General features: G+C 44.7%; 1 protein-coding gene across 12 annotated transcripts in view; it reads right to left on the reverse strand.

Annotated features, from left to right (window-relative positions):
• AFF3 (ALF transcription elongation factor 3) overlaps nucleotides 1-17,682 on the reverse strand; it is a 617,822-nt gene that overhangs the window by 481,781 nt on the left and 118,359 nt on the right. For 7 of the 12 annotated variants that reach the window (XM_065527510.2, XM_045368494.3, XM_045368493.3 and 4 more), the window contains exons 3-6: nucleotides 4,929-5,003; nucleotides 2,239-2,359; nucleotides 582-894; nucleotides 67-452 (exon numbers count right to left, since the gene is read on the reverse strand). In XM_065527510.2, coding sequence (XP_065383582.1) covers nucleotides 67-452; nucleotides 582-894; nucleotides 2,239-2,359; nucleotides 4,929-5,003 — 895 coding nt within the window. The remainder of the gene's footprint in view (nucleotides 1-66; nucleotides 453-581; nucleotides 895-2,238; nucleotides 2,360-4,928; nucleotides 5,004-17,682) is intronic. The other 5 variants (XM_074011090.1, XM_045368495.3, XM_045368498.3 and 2 more) reach the window with 1 other exon arrangement.

A 17,682-nucleotide genomic window follows, 5' to 3' on the forward strand; every position in this document is an offset into this window, starting at 1 on the left:
TCACAAGGGTCAGGTTGCCACTTGTAACTACGCAGTTGCATGTGAACAGTGCCGATAAAGACTCACCTCCACCTGCTTGGGGATGCTGAACTTGGAGAGCTTGGCCTTGGCTCTGGCTGGCTCCGGCTTGCTGGCGGGGACTCCTCTGTACGATGTGCAGTGCACGCTGGTCTCCGAAGGCGACTTCAGCTTAGGAGACTCATCAGGGGCCTGATCTTGGCCGTCCATCGGCCGCACGTACGCGGTCGGTTTCTGCTGGACCAGGCTGGGTTTTGAAGCTAGGGATGGAGGAAAGTTCTGAACACAGTGTCCGCTGCTGCTGTGCTTGGCCGCCATGGCAGGTGGTCTCTCCTGGGTCTGAAGGCCCACCTCCACATTGCATACTTGTTTGGCCCGTGGCTGCTGTCTGCCAACACCATCTCCAAGCAAGGTCCTGAGAGAGCCCTGTTGTGCTGAGTTGGAAGAAGAAGAAGAGGAAGATAAGGATGAGGGGCTCGATACACGGGGATTTTATTTTTTTATTAAGGTTCTCTGGGTTTTAGCAGATTTGTGCAAATTAAGCAAGCTGTGCCTGTGCTTACTTGCTCTCTGTTGGCCGTCGGAGGGTGGGTGCCCAGCCTTCTGCCAGCCCATAGTGCCTCTCTTAGTCTGCTGCACGGGGACAGCTGCTGGTGTGGAAGTTGTAGTGCTACCGATAGATGAGGGCTGGGTCTGGGCTCTTGAATCTGCAACAAAATGTTCATCGATCTTGTTCACAGGAGTCTGAGGAACCCCAGGTTTGGGAACTCCGACGAGATGACTCTGATTGGATCTATCAGTTAAAAAGTCTTTCATTTCATCATAATTGCCTAAAGTGTTCTGGATCCGGTTGGACAGTTCATCCCCCTTGTTAGTCTGGAGAAAGAAAAACATATCCACGCTATTGTTAGAGACAACAGAAACACGGGAGATAATGGACAGGTGCCCTTATCAATCACAGAGTCAGGGCTGTCACATGCGGAATGAGATCTGAGAGATGAAATGGAAATCCTCATCGTCTCTGAAGGTGTCTGTCAGCACTTGGGGATGCAACAGGATAGGAAGCCTGTAATGGCCTCGGGGTGCATAAAAAAGCATCTATCCGGCCAGGCACAGTGGCTCATGCCTGGAATCCCAGCACTTTGGGAGGCCAAGGTGGGCAGAATACCTGAGGTCAGGAGTTTGAGACCTGCCTGACCAGCACGGCGAAACCCCGTCTCTACTAAAAATACAAAAATTAGCAGGGTGTGGTGTCGGGCTCCTGTAGTCCCAGCTACTCGGGAGACTGAGGCAGGAGAATCACTTGAACCCGGGAGGCAGAGGTTGCAGTGAGCCGAGATGGCGCCACTGCACTCCAGCCCGGGCGACAGAAGGAGACTCCGTCTCAAAAAATAAAAAGGAACAGGTGGATCGATCCTTGGTCTTGCGTGTGTTGCAGCTAAAACAGATTACCTGGAAATCAGGAAAATTAACTATTACAACTTTAAAAAATGACCTGGATTAAGTCTTTCTATGATTGGATTGTCCTGTAATTGTAGTCCCATTAGAAGTTTTACTTGAAAATTCAGATTTGGCTCAGGATTAGTCTAAATATCATTCTTGCCAGAAATCCAGAGTGACACGCAAGAGATGTCAATGTGAAGCTTAAAGGAACAGGGGCTAAACGTGCAGGAAGCCGGAATAACCCAGAGCTCCACACAGCCTAAGGTATTTGTGAAATCTGGGAGGACATTTCATTTTGGAAGCAAGGTTATATTTCTGGCCTTTGGTAAAAATGAGAAATAATCTTAGACTTTCTTTCTCATTAGCCCTAACAGGTACTCTAATCCTAGCGTGATCCATGTACGACAAATAGGTAACACAACCTCCTTCTAATAGTGTTTGTTTTCCTACGTCTGAGAAAACATAACAAATGGGATTGACCTTGATATGTTAATGCAGAGATGAAGTCTGTATTATTAATAAAAATCACAGCAAGCAGGTGTCAATAGTAAACAAAAGTTGCATGTTATTGAGGGAGTAGCCAGTAAAGCCATGTGAACCACACACCTCAATTTCTGGGGGAAGACCCTGCACTTGGTGGCTGAGCTGTCTTCCCCGGGCTGAACAGACAGAAGATGCAGTGAAGTGTGGTCGGACAATTCTTTTAGTCAAGGCCACCTTCACAGGGAGTGAGAGAAACAAGTGAAAGGTAGAGATGAACAACTGAAAACCATCTACCTTGTAGGGCTCACTGAAGAGAGAGTAACTAGAATTAAACGTGCCGTCATCCTGTTGAGTTTCTTGATTTCTTCTTTCTCGTTCTTTCCTCCGTAACGCATTTCTATCTGGCTCATAGACACTGCATCAGGAGAAAGAAGACAGAACAACCACACACACAAATTAAACTGTAAAGCCCAACGTAACACTCATGTGAGTGCAGCAGTCTGGTTCGTGGACAAATGGTGATGATAACAAGAACACGGACAAGACAAAAGCCAGAGTAATCAGGCAGCGTGCTGGGGTGTCTAACAATTACATGCTTCGGGGGAAAAAGAATCCTCAGGACCAGTTCCAACCAGTACTAGGTTTCTCTTCCTGGTGTGTGAAAGAGGAACTATCTAAGCAACTTTGACAGAAGACTGAACGTAATCTTAAGGCAGACGGTAATTACAGTGATGTGTAAATAGAAATTATGAGCATATTTTCTCTATGACAGAGCTTCTGAGTGTTATACGGGAATGCTCCTGTTCTTTTTCTTTCTTTCTTTCTTTTTGCATGGCTGTTTCTGTAGTGATTCTTTCATTAACTAGCTCCCTAAAGAGCTGTTAAAACTCCATGCTGCAGTGGTTTTCACAGTTATGAGTCTTCTTCTGATCTCTGTTAATCAGTCAAGTCGTCAAACGACTACTGAATCAATTCTTCCTTCTGATATATTTGACACTATCGCTCCTCCTAACTATGAAAAATGTGCCAGCAGGAAGGGGTGCAGGCAACGAGGGGAGAGAACGGAAATTGAATTATGTTGTGTCATCAAGGAACTCGGCCTTTTGTTGAAGAAAATTAATATCTATTCTCTCAAAATACAATTATGAAGTGGCCAGGCACCAGACAACTGGAAGAAATGAGGAAGAAATAAAGTGTTCCTTCCCCCTAATAAGGAGAAAACAAGGGGGCTAATTCAACTAGTGATGAGGAAGTGACCTGTTTACTGAAGGAAGGAAATGCACTTGTTTTTCTGGCTCCCTGGATAAAGAAATCTGGCCTCCATGTAGACAACAGAACCAACGCTACCCAACGAAAAGAGCTTACAGATCCCTTAAGATGAGCTCTGTCCTCGTTTCCCAGCAGAAGCAGGTGGGTTCAGTGACCTGGCCATCATTCTGCTTCCAGCTCCCACTTGGTCAGGTGGGCAGACGCTGAGCTGGGAGTCGGGACCCTCACCTGCAAAATGTGGTTCTCCCCAAATCAGCGACAGGGGGATGGAAAAGGCACTCGGTCTCTTTACGCCTTAGTGACTTCATTATAAAGCAGGGGTGTTTCATGGCACTGTTATAAGGCTTAAATGTGAAGGTAATCTATAAAATGGCTTTGGAGTAGCTTTAGGTGCCACAGAATCCAACATATTGCTAATAAAATATTGCTAATAATAAAAGGATCGGTGGGTTCAAAGGAACTTATAAAAATTGTGATTTTTAAAAGCTAAATAATTATCTTTAGTAAAACAGAGAGTATTTGTATCATGCAGCTGTAGGGGACATACAAATTATTGTGAAATAAATATTGCTTATCCTAACTCTGCCCGCGTGGCTGGGGTGCACTTTAAATTTGCTGTGTAAGGGGTGATGCGATGCTAAACACGCTTCTGGCAAAGCTGCTGCAGCACCTAAGGCATTTAATTTAAATTTAAGATTAGGGAATGTAACGATATCCAGAACATGGAGCCTATTAGCATTTTAATTCATCCTTAGTATATTACCCACAGTTATTAGATTTGGGAGTCCAACCAGTGACCTTCATATAACGGGGACTGCAGCCTCTGGAATCTTCTACCAACTGGGAGGCTCACAGCTCTAACATCATGATCACTGATCACTAAGAACTCTCTGGGGTTGCTGTGGTGACTGACAGCGACCAGCCTAAGGAAGGTGGGAGATGGGAAAGACACTCTTATTCACAGAACCAGACTTCCAGTTCCCAGCAGAGGGTATGAAGGTCCTGCCCTGCTTGTGGACATCTGTAATATGAAACCCCGGCTTTCACGAACATTCCATGGATTTCAAATGGAGACTGCTCTGAGGACATATGACCCACACTGTGGATGGATATGAAGTAGTCTTTAATCAACAGGAGAATTCTAGTTTCATTATGAACTTCTAGCTTTTGGAACAATATTGACACCTGCAGTTAAAAAACAAAAAGCGGCCGGGCGCAGTGGCTCACGCCTGTAATCCCAGCGCTTTGGGAGGCTGAGGCGGGCGGATCACGAGATCAGGAGATCGAGACCATCCTGACTAACACGGTGAAACCCCGTCTCTACTAAAAATACAAAAAATTAGCTGGGCGTGGTGGCGGGTGCCTGTAGTCCCAGCTACTTGGGAGGCTGAGGCAGGAGAATGGCGTGAACCCGGGAGGCGGAGCTTGCAGTGAGCCAAGATCTTGCCACCGCACTCCAGCCTGGGCGACAGAGCGAGACTCCGTCTCAAAAGAAAAAAAAAAAAGGCTTGCACAGCATGCATCACAACTCTTCCCTCTTCCCATACACACAGGGACTCCCACACCCATGCTTGTTGCCCTCAGTCAGGTCAACTCAACCAGACACACAAGACCAGTGTGATGCACAGAGTGGCCTTATGTAAGATGGAGCAGGCAGGTGGTCATTGAGAATGATTTCGGGGCTTCTCAGAAAGCCCCCATGCCCAAAGTAATACCTCCTGCATCTGCTGGCTGATGACTGAAATTCCACAACTAGAGAGTCATTCCTCTGGTTTAAGATGTCTTCACCCCTGCAAGAAATATAAACAGCACAAGAAGGGGAAGCACTTTAAACCTGATTAGCCTTGAGGAGCTTAGCATGCACGAGTCTGTCCGCATATTTTCCAGAGGCCAAGGGGAAGGGATCCAGAATCCCAGAGGGGGCAGAACGGGAGGCAAGATGAACAAAGGAAGGGACCACAGCAGATGCAGCCCTGAAAACAGATTCATACACTCCACTTATTTTTCAGTGTGGCTTAAATGTTTAAGACAAAGGCAATAGGATAAAAACCAAAACAGGCAGATATCGGACCCAATACATTTCCAGGGTCTGGGAGTTGTGAGTCATGTCCTACTCTGAAGAAGTTGGAGGTGAGAGAAAAGAGGCTCCTCTTTAAATCTGCCTCATCCCCCAACCCCTTTAAGCTGAAAGATACCCCCAAAGCACTCCGAGATGCTTTCTAAAGCATCCAGATTGCTAGATAAAATCCACTAATGAGGTTCTACCCACATAACCAGCCTACAGCTCCTAAGACCAAGAAGGAGTGGACACCCTCAGGACCACTTACTCATAATCTATGAATGGAAATCCACTAGCCGTCTTTTCAGGGGCCGGCCATCCTGCTTGTGCCATGCTTCCACACCCTAAGGTGAAGCCAGGATGACCCAAAATGGCAACGTCCCCACTTCTTCAAAGGAGAGGAAAGGAAACTCGAAAAGAAAGGCAAGGTCTTCCCTTTGGTTTCTCTCCTCCTTCCTTGGTGGGCGGCTCTGTAGCCTCTACTGAGCTGCTTCTTAAAACTAACCCACCCATTCCTTAACTAGAACCACAAGCCCCCCCACCACATGTCATTTCATGGCTAGGGAGCTAAAATGTCACTTGCTTAAAGCGGCTGTCACTGTAAGAGAAAGGCTGGGCTTCCCACCCCCTGTATCTCCCTAAGTGTCTGAACTCTCACCTTTCCACCAATACTAAATGTTTTGACTCATAAAGACAGTAGCTTCTCGACAGTGAGCCCCCGTTCCACTAATTACAAGTGAAAATCGTGCTGGTGCTCACCAGCCTGCAGAGTGCCTCTCTCTTCATCTCTTGCCATGAAAGCTTAGCCCTCTTCATCCCTCTGCCATTTGAGCAATGTGAAGATCATGCTTTAAAAGCAAAGAAAGCTTTCCCCTGACAAGCTGAAAGTCAGGTCAGCTTCCCCTGGGATGGCTGACTTAGGTCTAAGAGAATTCCGATTCCCGGCATGCCGACATATACATTAAACTCAAAATATGCCACACGTTATGAGTTATGTTTCTTTGTTACCAGCAGATGGTAAAAACTTCTATCATCTGTAAAGTTGTTCCTATTTCCATAAAAATTATAAAAATCACATTCCTCAAATGTATGTCACCAAATGTATTTATTTATTTTGCATGAAACTGGAGGTAGCCAACTGCTTCAATATTATTATTTGTTGCAGATGTATAACATTCCCAGAAAAATGAAACTTTTTAATCAACTCCTTTTAAAGGGCCTATTTAGGCCGGGCACAGTGGCTCAAGTCTGTAATCCCAGCACTTCGGGAGGCCGAGACGGGCGGATCACGAGGTCAGGAGATCGAGGCCATCCTGGCTAACATGGTGAAACCCCATCTCTACTAAAAAACACAAAAAACTAGCCAGGCATGGTGGTGGGCGCCTGTAGTTCCAGCTACTCGGGAGGCTGAGGCAGGAGAATGGCGTGAACCCGGGAGGCGGAGCTTGCAGTGAGCCGAGATCACGCCACTGCACTCCAGCCTGGGCAACAGAGCGAGACTCCATCTAAAAAAAAAAAGGCCTATTTATTTTTTTAGAATTTTTTTTAAATAGCAAATAAAAATGTAGTAAAAAACATTTTTGATCATTTCTCACTTATTTGTTTTAAATCTATAAATTGAGGTATCTTGTAGAGCTCCAGCCAAGGCCAATGATGGTGGTTAAGTAGAAATAGATGTCTAAACATGAAACTGTCATCATTTCCAAAATTCATCTATTCTTGATCCTATGGTAACAGCATGAAACTAAGTAAAAGTAACATCTATGAGCCTGATGGCTTCTCTCTTCCATTGAGCTCAAAACATTTCACCTATATGTCCCTTAATTATCCTCACAATGCCCATTGGAGAAAGACAGTGATGGTGAATATTATGACTGGGTTAACTTTTATAAAGATCAAGAAACTTAGGATAAGAGTTTGATCATCAAAACAATGTCATAAAGAGACACTGTGTAGAAGGAACAGCAACGTCCAAAGTACCTTACTCAGCTCTGCCCAGAGAACAGGAGCTACCCTGGAGCCAACAAGTGGTGGCGCCTCCTAAACCCTGATGTCTACAAGCCCAGTAGTGAGAACTAGTTAACATGAGCCCCACAGAGGCAAAACAGCAATAAATGAAGTAAGGCAAGCTATTTCCCAGTCAGACAGAGAGAACCATAGGAGAATTCTGGAATAAAGTCTCAGCTGTTATAATTGTTTACAGCCCCCAATTGACAAAAGACAGAAATCAGTCTCCTTCCACAGCACACACACAAAGCAGACCCATGTAACCCAGAACTGTGGAATGGAAGATAGAGGAGTGAATAAAAAAAATTTTAAATGATAGATTCTAAAGTTGCCCAGCGAGGGCTACTGATGTCACTACTTTTATCAAATGCTACCCATTCATCAGCCTGCTCCAATCTCTCCCTAGGCTGCCCTACTGGTGAGAAAGGTGCTGGAGCCAGGACAGCCTGCCCTCTGGCTGAGCCACAGGTTGATTCAGCAGACCCAGCCAGCCAGGAGGGACAACCTCCTCCCCACCGCACACATCCACATGCAGCCTGATGAAATCTGATGAAATGCAGTTTGTTTTGGAGCACTTGCTCCAAGCAAACTGCATTTCCCATGGAGGAGACTTTTAGGCAAGGGTAGATGAAGCCAATTGTATCCCTCGACTAGAATCATCAAAATGTTTTATTCTTATTTTTTAAAAATTATCCAAACTACCGATGTATCTCCAGGGTTGTGGGGATCTAAGAAATAAATGAATTCAAGGAGAAGAGAATGAACCACCTCTCCCCTATCTTTTGGAAAAAGTTATCATGTTTTGCATGTTTTTAAAATACTGTCCTTTTCAAGTAACAAAAACACAATTCACTTTCACCCAAAAGCATTTTCTGAATGCCACTGTGTCAGATACTGGGGAGACAGGGCTGTGATTGAGCCATCCTGCTGATGAGAAGACAACAGTCTGGGGCAAGGAGAATGGGGAGAAGGAGGAAGGGGACCCCTTCACAAGCAAACAATGTGAGTAGCCTGTGGTCAGGGCACGGGCAGGGGTAGCACAGGGAATCAGCATTGTTTCCTTCAGGAGACCAGCTTTGAGCTGGGTCTTGAGAAAAGGGCAGGTTAAGGACAAGGAAAGGAAGAAGGGCTTAAAGGTACAAAATACATGGATTACTAGTAAGTGGTCTTTGGGAGTATATTCAGAGGCTGTTATGTTATCCTCTCCATACCACCTTACTTCCTTTTTTTCTTTTAGACGGAGTCTCACTCTGTTGCCCATGCTGGAGTGCAGTGGGGCGATCTCATCTCACTGCAACTTCCACTTCCCAGGTTCAAGTGATTCTTCTGCCTCAGCCTCCCGAGTAGCTGGGACTACAGGCGCATGCCACCACACCAGCTAATTTTTTTTTTTTTTGTATATTTAGTAGAGACGGGGTTTCAGCATGTTAGCCAGGATGGTCTCCATCTCCTGACCTCGTGATCCGCCCGCCCCGGCCACCCAAATTGCTGGAATTACAGGTGTGAGCCACCGTGCCCGGCCCACCTTAGTTCTTTAACAAGGTGGAATTCCTCATTTAAAGTTTCATTTATGTGGTTTACCCACCGCTAACTTATCACTGCTACCTCACTCTAAATAGTTTCGTCTGATCCCTTCCTAAGAGCACGTTTGGTTTGGAGCAAATGCATGAAGGGTGGATTCAGAGGAAACAGAAACACTCTCCCCCTTTTCACAGTTTGCATCAGGCTGCCTCTAAGCAGCCTGGCCACAGAGAAGACGATCTTTTCAGATACTTTGAGACCTGACGATATGGTAGCATGCTCCCTGGGCATGGACTTGGAGTCATGAGGGTGAGCAGGAAGAAGAAAAGGCGTAAGGAGGAGAGAAGACCATTCCCCAGAAACTCTCCTGCTCCCCAGAGCAGCAGCATAAGCACCGTGTATAATTAAGGAAATTTAATCAAACACTCCAAAATTATAACAATTGTTTTAAATTTAACGAGTCAAACTCATTAACATCTCGTTATTTATAATGCAAATGACAAAAATCAGAAATTGTTTTTTAAATTAGAGTAAAGCAAGGTTGCTGAAGTGTACTTGCAAATTCCCTTCTTAATCTATAGACGTAGCTGGTGGACTGAAAGGCAGAGAGGGAGCATGGGACAGAGTCAACTCAGACAGAGGAGGTGAGGCTGAAGGTAGAACGTGGTAAAAAGGCAAGAATCTCCCAACTGGAGTCTTTGAAGCCCTGAGTTGTTGTGGTTGTGATGATACAGGTGCAATGGTGGTGACAGTGGTGGCGGTGGTGATAGCGGCAGCAGAAGTCCTGGTAGTAGTGATGATGGTGGTGATGGTGATGATGGTTATGGTGGTGGTGGTGGCAGTGGTGGTCATGGTGATGGTGGTGGTGGTGGTGATGGTGATGGTGGTTGTGGTAGCACTGGTGACAGTAGTGGTGAAGGTATTGGTGGTAGTGGCCGTGGTAGCAGTGGTAGTGGTGATGATAGTGATGATTGTGATAATGGTGGTGATGGTGGTGGTAGTGGTAGTGATGGTGGTGGTAGCAATGGTGATAGTGATGGTGGTGGTGATAGTTGTGGTGACGCTGATGATGACTGTGGTTGTGATGATAATGGTGACAGTAGTGGTGGTGATGATGGTAGTGGTGGTGATGGCAGTGGTAGCGGTGGTGGCGGTGGCCGTGGTAGCGGTCATGATGATGGTGACAGTAATGGTGGTGAACATGTTAGTGGTAGTGATAGTGATGGTGGTGGTAGTAGTGATGGTGATGGTGGTGGTTGTGATAGTGGTAGTGATGGTGGCGGTGGTAGTGGTGGCCATGGAGATGATGGTGGTGGTTGTGTTGATAATGGTGATGGTAGTGATGCTGATGGTGGTGGTGGTGATGGTGGTGGTAATGGTATTGGTGATGAAGGTGGTGATGGTGCTGGTGGTACTGATGGTGATGGTGGTGACTGTTATGATAATGGTGATGGTAGTGATGCTGATGGTGGTGATGGTGGTAGTGGTGGTAATGGTAATGATGGTAGTGGTTGTGATGATAATGGTGGTGACATTAGTGATGGTGGTGATGACGACAATGCTGGTGGTGGTGGTAATGGTATTGGTGGTGGTGAAAGTGGTGGTGAAGGTGCTAGTGGTTAAAAATCTGTTGAAGAGTAAGAAATAGTCAACAGTGCATATAACAAATTTTTAAATCCTAAAGAATATGATTATGCCCCTGCTCACTTATACTGGATTTTTCTTATGAGCCAAGTAATTTCAGTTCCCATGAATGTTCTGTCTACCTTCCCCCAATAGCACTATAACATTGGGTCACCAACACTCCCTCCACCCACTGTGCATTACTTCTACCATGGACTCCTCAAAAATATCGGTTCCCTTTTACTTGTTTGTCTCTGACCACAAGCAAGTCAAGGTTTTCTCAATCTTAATTCAATCTTGAAAATATTTTCTGGGAGCATTTCTAGATCTTTACTTTAGCTGTGCTGACCTGTTCTACCAGAACGGGAATGATACTGAGGGTGGTCTGTGCCATAACCACTTCTGTACTATATCTTTTGAGAAACTATGACATTAAAGGGAGTCACAAAGTCACAAACAACCATAGACACGTTTAACCCACAGTTGTCATCCCAAATAATTTTCTGGATCTATGTCATCCTCCCAGGTCCATCTGGCCCACGTTAAATGTTGCTCGTTAACAACTACTCTGCATGGACTTTACATGAATTGCTGCATTTAAAACCTCAAGAGGCATTCTCCCTGTTTACAGTGAAGAAACAAGAGGCTCTTCACTGTCCAAGTCCCATAGCCAGTAAGCGACATCACTTAGATGTGAGGCCAGGCAGTCTGGCACCAGACACCAAATTCTTAGACTCTGCTCCACTGCCTCCCTGGGGAACTGCTTACTGACAAGCTTTGACAAATGGTACCTTCATCCTTTGTTAGTAAGTGCTAGGCAAAAGGGTGTTAATTTACGGATCATGACTGTTTCAGTTCATTCTTCCAAGATCTGCTAAGCCTCCTTGGTTGATATATATAGGTTAATTTTAAGAATTCTTCTAAAACCTATAAAATATAACTGGAATACGCAATTCAAATGACACAGCACTAGCAGTGAACTAATACCCTAGTCCCTATATTTTTTCAAACAGACGATTTCAGAAGCTGTAAGGTAAACCGACTCCCACATTCTACCAGTTTTTCAGTGTGAATTCTGCATACTGAATTCCTTAAGAGATACAGAATGCCACAGTGAGTTCATTTTATGAGAGAGCTAGCACAGTCGAGTCGCTGCAAACTGGTACTGGACACTCATCAGTTTTTCACTGATCATTCACTGAGTCCCAGCTCCATTTCTAGTTCAGCAGAACGATGACTGTTTCAAATCTCTCTCGTAAATACACTCCAGTGGGTTTTAGAGAGATGACAGATAAATGACAGCTTTGCATTTCCAAGGGTTAAATGCTTTTCCTGAGGGATCCTAAGTCTTGGTGCCATGAGAACAAGTGTCAGGTTCTAATGGAATTGTTCCATGATAAATAAACTGCCAGGCTGTATGACAAGCAGCTTTCCGAGTCTTTCCATATAGTATAAACAGCAGAAGTTAATTTGAGTTTCTTAACAGGACCTTCTTCCTTTACAATATAAAAGTGCCTTGGGATGAAGCAATTACTCTGATTTACCATCTTCTCCTTGGTAGAATATAAAGATGCAGCAGAACCTCACAAAGGCAGTAACTTAACCAAATGAGACCCACTTGCAAAGTCCCTACTATGCTATTTCAAAGCGCTCCTTTCCCAGCAGCAGTGCGGGGCTGTCATTAATCACAGGTGTCTGCGATGAGAAGGATGCTGAATCCCAGGGCTTTTCATGGGGGAGCCAGTAAATTATTTTTCCTCCGCCAAATGCTCAGTTAAATTTCATTTTCACTTTACGGCCCCAGTTTCTAAACTTCAGCTCCTAGGAATTTTAAAAGCTATCTATCTACACAATGCGTCATATTTTATAACATGCTTATGTTTTAACCATGATGCCCTTTCCCACAATCCTTGCTGTGGCCACTCAGGGTCATGGGCTGGTGCCTGAAGTCAGAGGGGAGAAGGGTGTCTGAGTCCTCTCATCCAGTCCCGACACTTCAGGTGGGTCAGTCTCATGGACCCAGAAGGCCCAGAAACCCTCAACATTAGCCTTAAAAAATAGCTCATGCTCTTCCTGAATCCAACTCGACTCCAGGACCACTGAGGAGATAGGCTGAGGTTGAAATGGGATTTCTGAAAAGGAGTAAGAGTCACCTTGAACTACTGCTATCCACTGAACTGAATCAACTTACCTGTGAGGTAGAGGACAAGCCCTAGGCTAGAAAGAAGATAAATAGAACTGACTTTTCAAAAAGGAAGAATTAAAAGGAGATGCATGGCCCCAAATGCCTCATGATAGCTAATCACCCTGACAGGCCAACCATCACGGTTCTCCACGGAGGCAACACAGGTGGAAACTACCAGAATAAACTCACGAATGTACCTGAGAGGGAAGGACACCCTGTGTGAAGAGAGAATGACCTGTTTTGGTACGGGCAGTTTGTAAGCTTAGCTAGCAGTCTCAGTGGGTCAAGAGGACAGAGAAGAGAGAAATAAGACAATAAAAATATCAGAATCTGGAGGAGAACACAGCGCAGCCCCTGCGGTCACCACAAAAGCGGAATCGGGGTATGAGGTCAGGGGCTCGGTTCCTCAGTCACCAGCGGTCAGACGCGCCTCAATTTCCCTCCTCCAACCTTCCCTCACTCAGCCTTCACACCCCTTCCTCCTCTCTGAGGGCAGCCCTTTCTCCTCCCCAGGTTAACTCTCCCACCTGGGCTCTGAGGCCCGTCCCCCCTACCCCACCTTCCCACAGATGCCACTTTCTCCTGTTTGCTCTTGGTCTCAACTGGCTTTTTCGAATCAGCAAATAAACCTGGTCAAGGCCCCTCCATATTTAGAAAAAGAGAACGATAAGCCTCCCTGAGCCTCTTTCTTGCCATTACACCTTCTCTTACCAGCCGTAGTTTTCTGCAAAGCTGTCTACACTTGCTCTCTCTCTCCAATTCCTGGTTTCCCTAAACATGCAATCTGGTTCTCCTGTTCGCAGCCAGGATTCAACTTCCTCATGGGGCAATCCGTGGATGCGTTTCACTCTCCTACCTCCCCTTGGCTAGCATTGCCCTTCAGAGCCCTCCTTCCCTGGCCCTCTGGTACCATGAGATCACGGTCTCCCTCTTGTCTCTCTGGTTGCTCCTCAGTTTGCTTGCCATGTTTCCCTCCTGCGCCACTCCAGGCTCTGTGCAAAACCTGGTCTCTTCCCAAGTGACAGTCTTCCTGGGACATGTCATTCATTCCTTGCCTTCAGGTGCCATCTTCATGTTGATGTTGTGCAAGTCTCCAAGAATCACTCAAATCTCTCTTCTCAGCTACCAATTATCCAACTCCCTACGTGGCCTTCTCAAGTCAGGTTTCTCATAGACAGCCTGCATGTCCAGACTTAGCTCACCAACATGCCGACCCCAACCCCAGCCTCCACTTGTTGCCTGTGTCAACAGATGGCAGCACTACCCACCTAGTTGCCTGGGTCAGAAATCTGGGCATCATCTGGACTCTGCCATTTCCCATGCCCCCCATATCCAATCAACCCCCTCTAGACCTGTCAACTCTACTACCTGAAGACCGCTCACATTTGTCCAACTCTCTCCTTCCACACTGCCAAATCCTTGGCCCAGGCCTCCATGTTCTCCCTCTCAGCCCCCTGCAAAGCCTCCTAAAATACATCTCCCAGCTGGCCTTCCTACCCCAGCCCAATCGCTCCTCCACCGTCAAGCCAAGGTGGTGTTTCTTAAAAAAAGAGCAGTTGGTCATGCCACTGCCCTCCCCTCAGGAGAGAGTCCCAGTCTGGTAGCCACGGCTTTGCAGGACCTAGCCCCTGCTCATCTGCTCAAGGTCAGCTCCCAATCTTCCCAACTGCTATGTTATGGCTCGTTCCTGTGCCTTGAACACCTCTGCTGTCCACCTGCCCACCTCCTCCTTGTCCTGAAGGTCTCACTTTAGTGATTTTTCCCTTTTGGGAACATTCCCAGACTCCCCTCACCAAACCTTGGGGCCCTGCGTAAGTCCTACATAGAACCCTCCACTCTCCCGCATAATGGCACTTCTTATGCTAATTATCTGAATCCTTTATTAAACCGTACCATAAGAAGAAAGTCTACATCTAGTTTCTATCAAACTGTATCCTCAGCATACAGGAGAGTGCCTGGCACTCTAATTCCTGGTTTCCCCAAACACGCAATCTGGTTCCGCTGTTCGCACACTGGCACAGAGTTGGCACTGAACAAAACAGTATAAGATACATTAAGAATATGTAGTAAATGAATGTTTCATGCTTTTTCCTTCCTTTTCAAAATTTAGACTGTATGCATATCACCATTCGAACACACAGAACTAAACCCCATTCAGATCCTGGGTCCTATGTTTTATTTATGGTTAAAGAATTTAGTAATAATGGGAATCATAATAACAGTAATATTGAGCCTGGTGCTGGAGAACTTGTAAAGAAAGTTTATATTTGTTATTTTATTTACCCCCTCAACAAAACTGTTATGTTGTCCTTATTTATAATACAAAACACAAAATTTTAATAAAAGCATATAAATCTAAAAATGATACAAGATCTGTGCCATAAACATTATTATGCTCATTTTATAAGACAACGGCCTTTCATCAATGAAAAAAGTGGGGCTTAGAAAATTTAAACAGTTTGCCAGAGTCACACAGTAAGTATTAGATTCTAAGTTGCATAGGAAATTGTGGATATTAAAAACAATTTAAATTTTTTAAAGTTTATGCTTTTTAATTAAAAAAATATTTAATGCTCATTATACACAAGGTACCAGCTACACAGGACAAAAAATGTCTATGACCACAACTTCCACACAGATACTGCGGAGGACGTTTCTACAACTTCCTTTGGTGAAAACTCTGTAGTCAATTAAGCTTGACTCAGAGGAAGACATTAAGAATTATGAATTATTTGAATTCCACAGTTCTATAATTCATTCCATGCTAGTGACACTAAAGACGATTAATTCTAAATATCCACATAACAATGTCAGAAAACCAAGGGGTCTTCCTACAGCTGTGGCATCACTCACAAGTTCCCAATTTCAGTTAGACACCTAATCTATCATACAAATATTTTACTCGATTCCCTAGAACATTAGGAATGTTATACATCATGGGGCTGCCTAAGCACGATCATTATCACAAATCTTTAAGAAATGTTGCAAAGAGGACATGAAGTCCATTCTGACAACGTGTTTGTTTCCTCTCACCTTAAAATGTCTCTCCTCTTTTCTTTTTCTTTTCCTCCCTTTCCCCACTTTTTTGGGGGGAGACAGAGTCTCACTCTGCCTTCTGGGCTGGAGTGCAGTGGTATGATTTCGGCTCACTGCGACCTCCGCCTCCCGGGCTCAAACGATTCTCATGTCTCAGCCTCCCAAGTAGCTGGGATCACAGGCAAGCGCCACCATGCCTGGCCAATTTTTTTTATTTTTAGTAGAGATGGGGTTTTGCCATGTTAGCCAGGCTGGTCTTGAACTCCTGACCACAAGCGATCCACCTGCCTTGGCCTCCCAAAGTGCTAAGATTACAGGCATGAGCCACCGTGCCTGGCCCTGTCTGTCTCTTTTTATGTTTTCCATATAGACCCACATAAAACACAGCAAGTCCAATGCCACAGGCAATACAGGCAGCTAGCTCTGTGATACGGAGATAAATGTATAATGTGAAGAGAGCCCATGAAGAGCCATGAAGCCATGAAGGCTCTTCTTTCTCAAAACACTGCACGGAACAAATGACAAGCTAGGGTAGGTGGGGTTAGGCATTTAGTAGGACACACAAGAAGAGGTGGAGACAGACATTTCACATTTCTCCACATCCTTGATCTCTGCCAACTCAACATCAATTAGCCCTCTGCCGAGGTAGCCGGCCTCCATTCTGTGGGCTTCCATCTGGGTTTCCCAGCTGTCTGGGCCCTTTGGGGTCTGCATCCCCTGGACTTCAGAGAACACACCTCTCAGCTTAGCTGAGAACAACGCCTGGCTCCCAGTAAGCACTCAATTACCATTTGTCGAATGGATGGATGAATAAATATCTGGTGTTCCTTCTCACTGAAGCCCTCCCTTCACTGAACAAGTAAAGATAAACAATAAGTGAGATTTGTCTGGTCTTCCTGGAGAGTAAAGCACATACTATAATATATAAAGCTGCTTCAGGTACATTCTGGAAGCAGCGGCCTCAAGCAGTTGATCAAGCTAGCTTTTACCAAATTTTGTTTATGACTGGCACAAAGAAACACGGAAGCGTCACATTGTCCTTTTGGAATTAAAATTCTACATGCATTAACAGAAGATGCTACATATCTTCTGGGAAACATACTAGAAAATTACTAAACTTGAAGGTGTCTTGAACAAGAAGCAAATGATTCTGGGTCATCTCAGAATTACAGAAGAGGGAGAGACAGCAAGGCTTCCCATCAAACAAGAAGAATACTTCCTATCACTGGACCCACAGTTTCCATGGAGCCCCCTCTACCTTCAAAGATATTAACATCGTGCCAGAAATGAGAAGATTCAGCTAAGGTCCAAGCGGAGACAGGTCAGGACTCTGTGCCTTAGACCCTCATCTCAAGCAGGGTTAAGAAACCAATCCATACATTGTGATCAGTGGTTGGCAATGTTAAATTGCTCTGCCGAGGTAAAATATCATTAATACCTGAATGAAAGACGATTAACATAGCCACAGTTCAGAAAGAAACACTCTCTCTCCATCTCAGACAGGTAGCCTCGGTAGACTGTCATTAGACACTGACTTTGAACCAGCAATAGCACGTTTAGGAATATACCTTTCATGTTTAGAATTTCACTACAAAATTATTTATAATTATAAAACAAAAATAATTGTAAAACAAATGAAATATCCATTCTTAGGACGCTGGTTAACAAATTATAGCACTTCATACAATGCAAGACTGTAGTCATTGCACTGGATGGAGTGGATTTAAATGTATAGATATGGGGAATATCCAAGATATAAATATTAAGTGAAAAGAATAATTTGTAGAAAAGCATGGACTATATAATCTCTTGTACGTAAAATGTGTGTGCATTTATAGACACATGAAAATTTTAAAATAGTTATCTTGGGATGAAGGATAGAATGGTGAGTAGTAGGGAATAATTTATATTCTTCTGCCTTAGTTGGGGGTTTTACCACACATATTACTTTTTAAATACAAAGCATTACGTTTTTAAAATATTGACAATGTAAGTTTCAATTTGTTCTTTCCCTTCTAAACTATCTATAAATGTGAAA

Source organism: Macaca fascicularis, chromosome 13, assembly GCF_037993035.2.
Source record: "Macaca fascicularis isolate 582-1 chromosome 13, T2T-MFA8v1.1".
Classification (NCBI taxonomy): domain Eukaryota; kingdom Metazoa; phylum Chordata; class Mammalia; order Primates; family Cercopithecidae; genus Macaca; species Macaca fascicularis.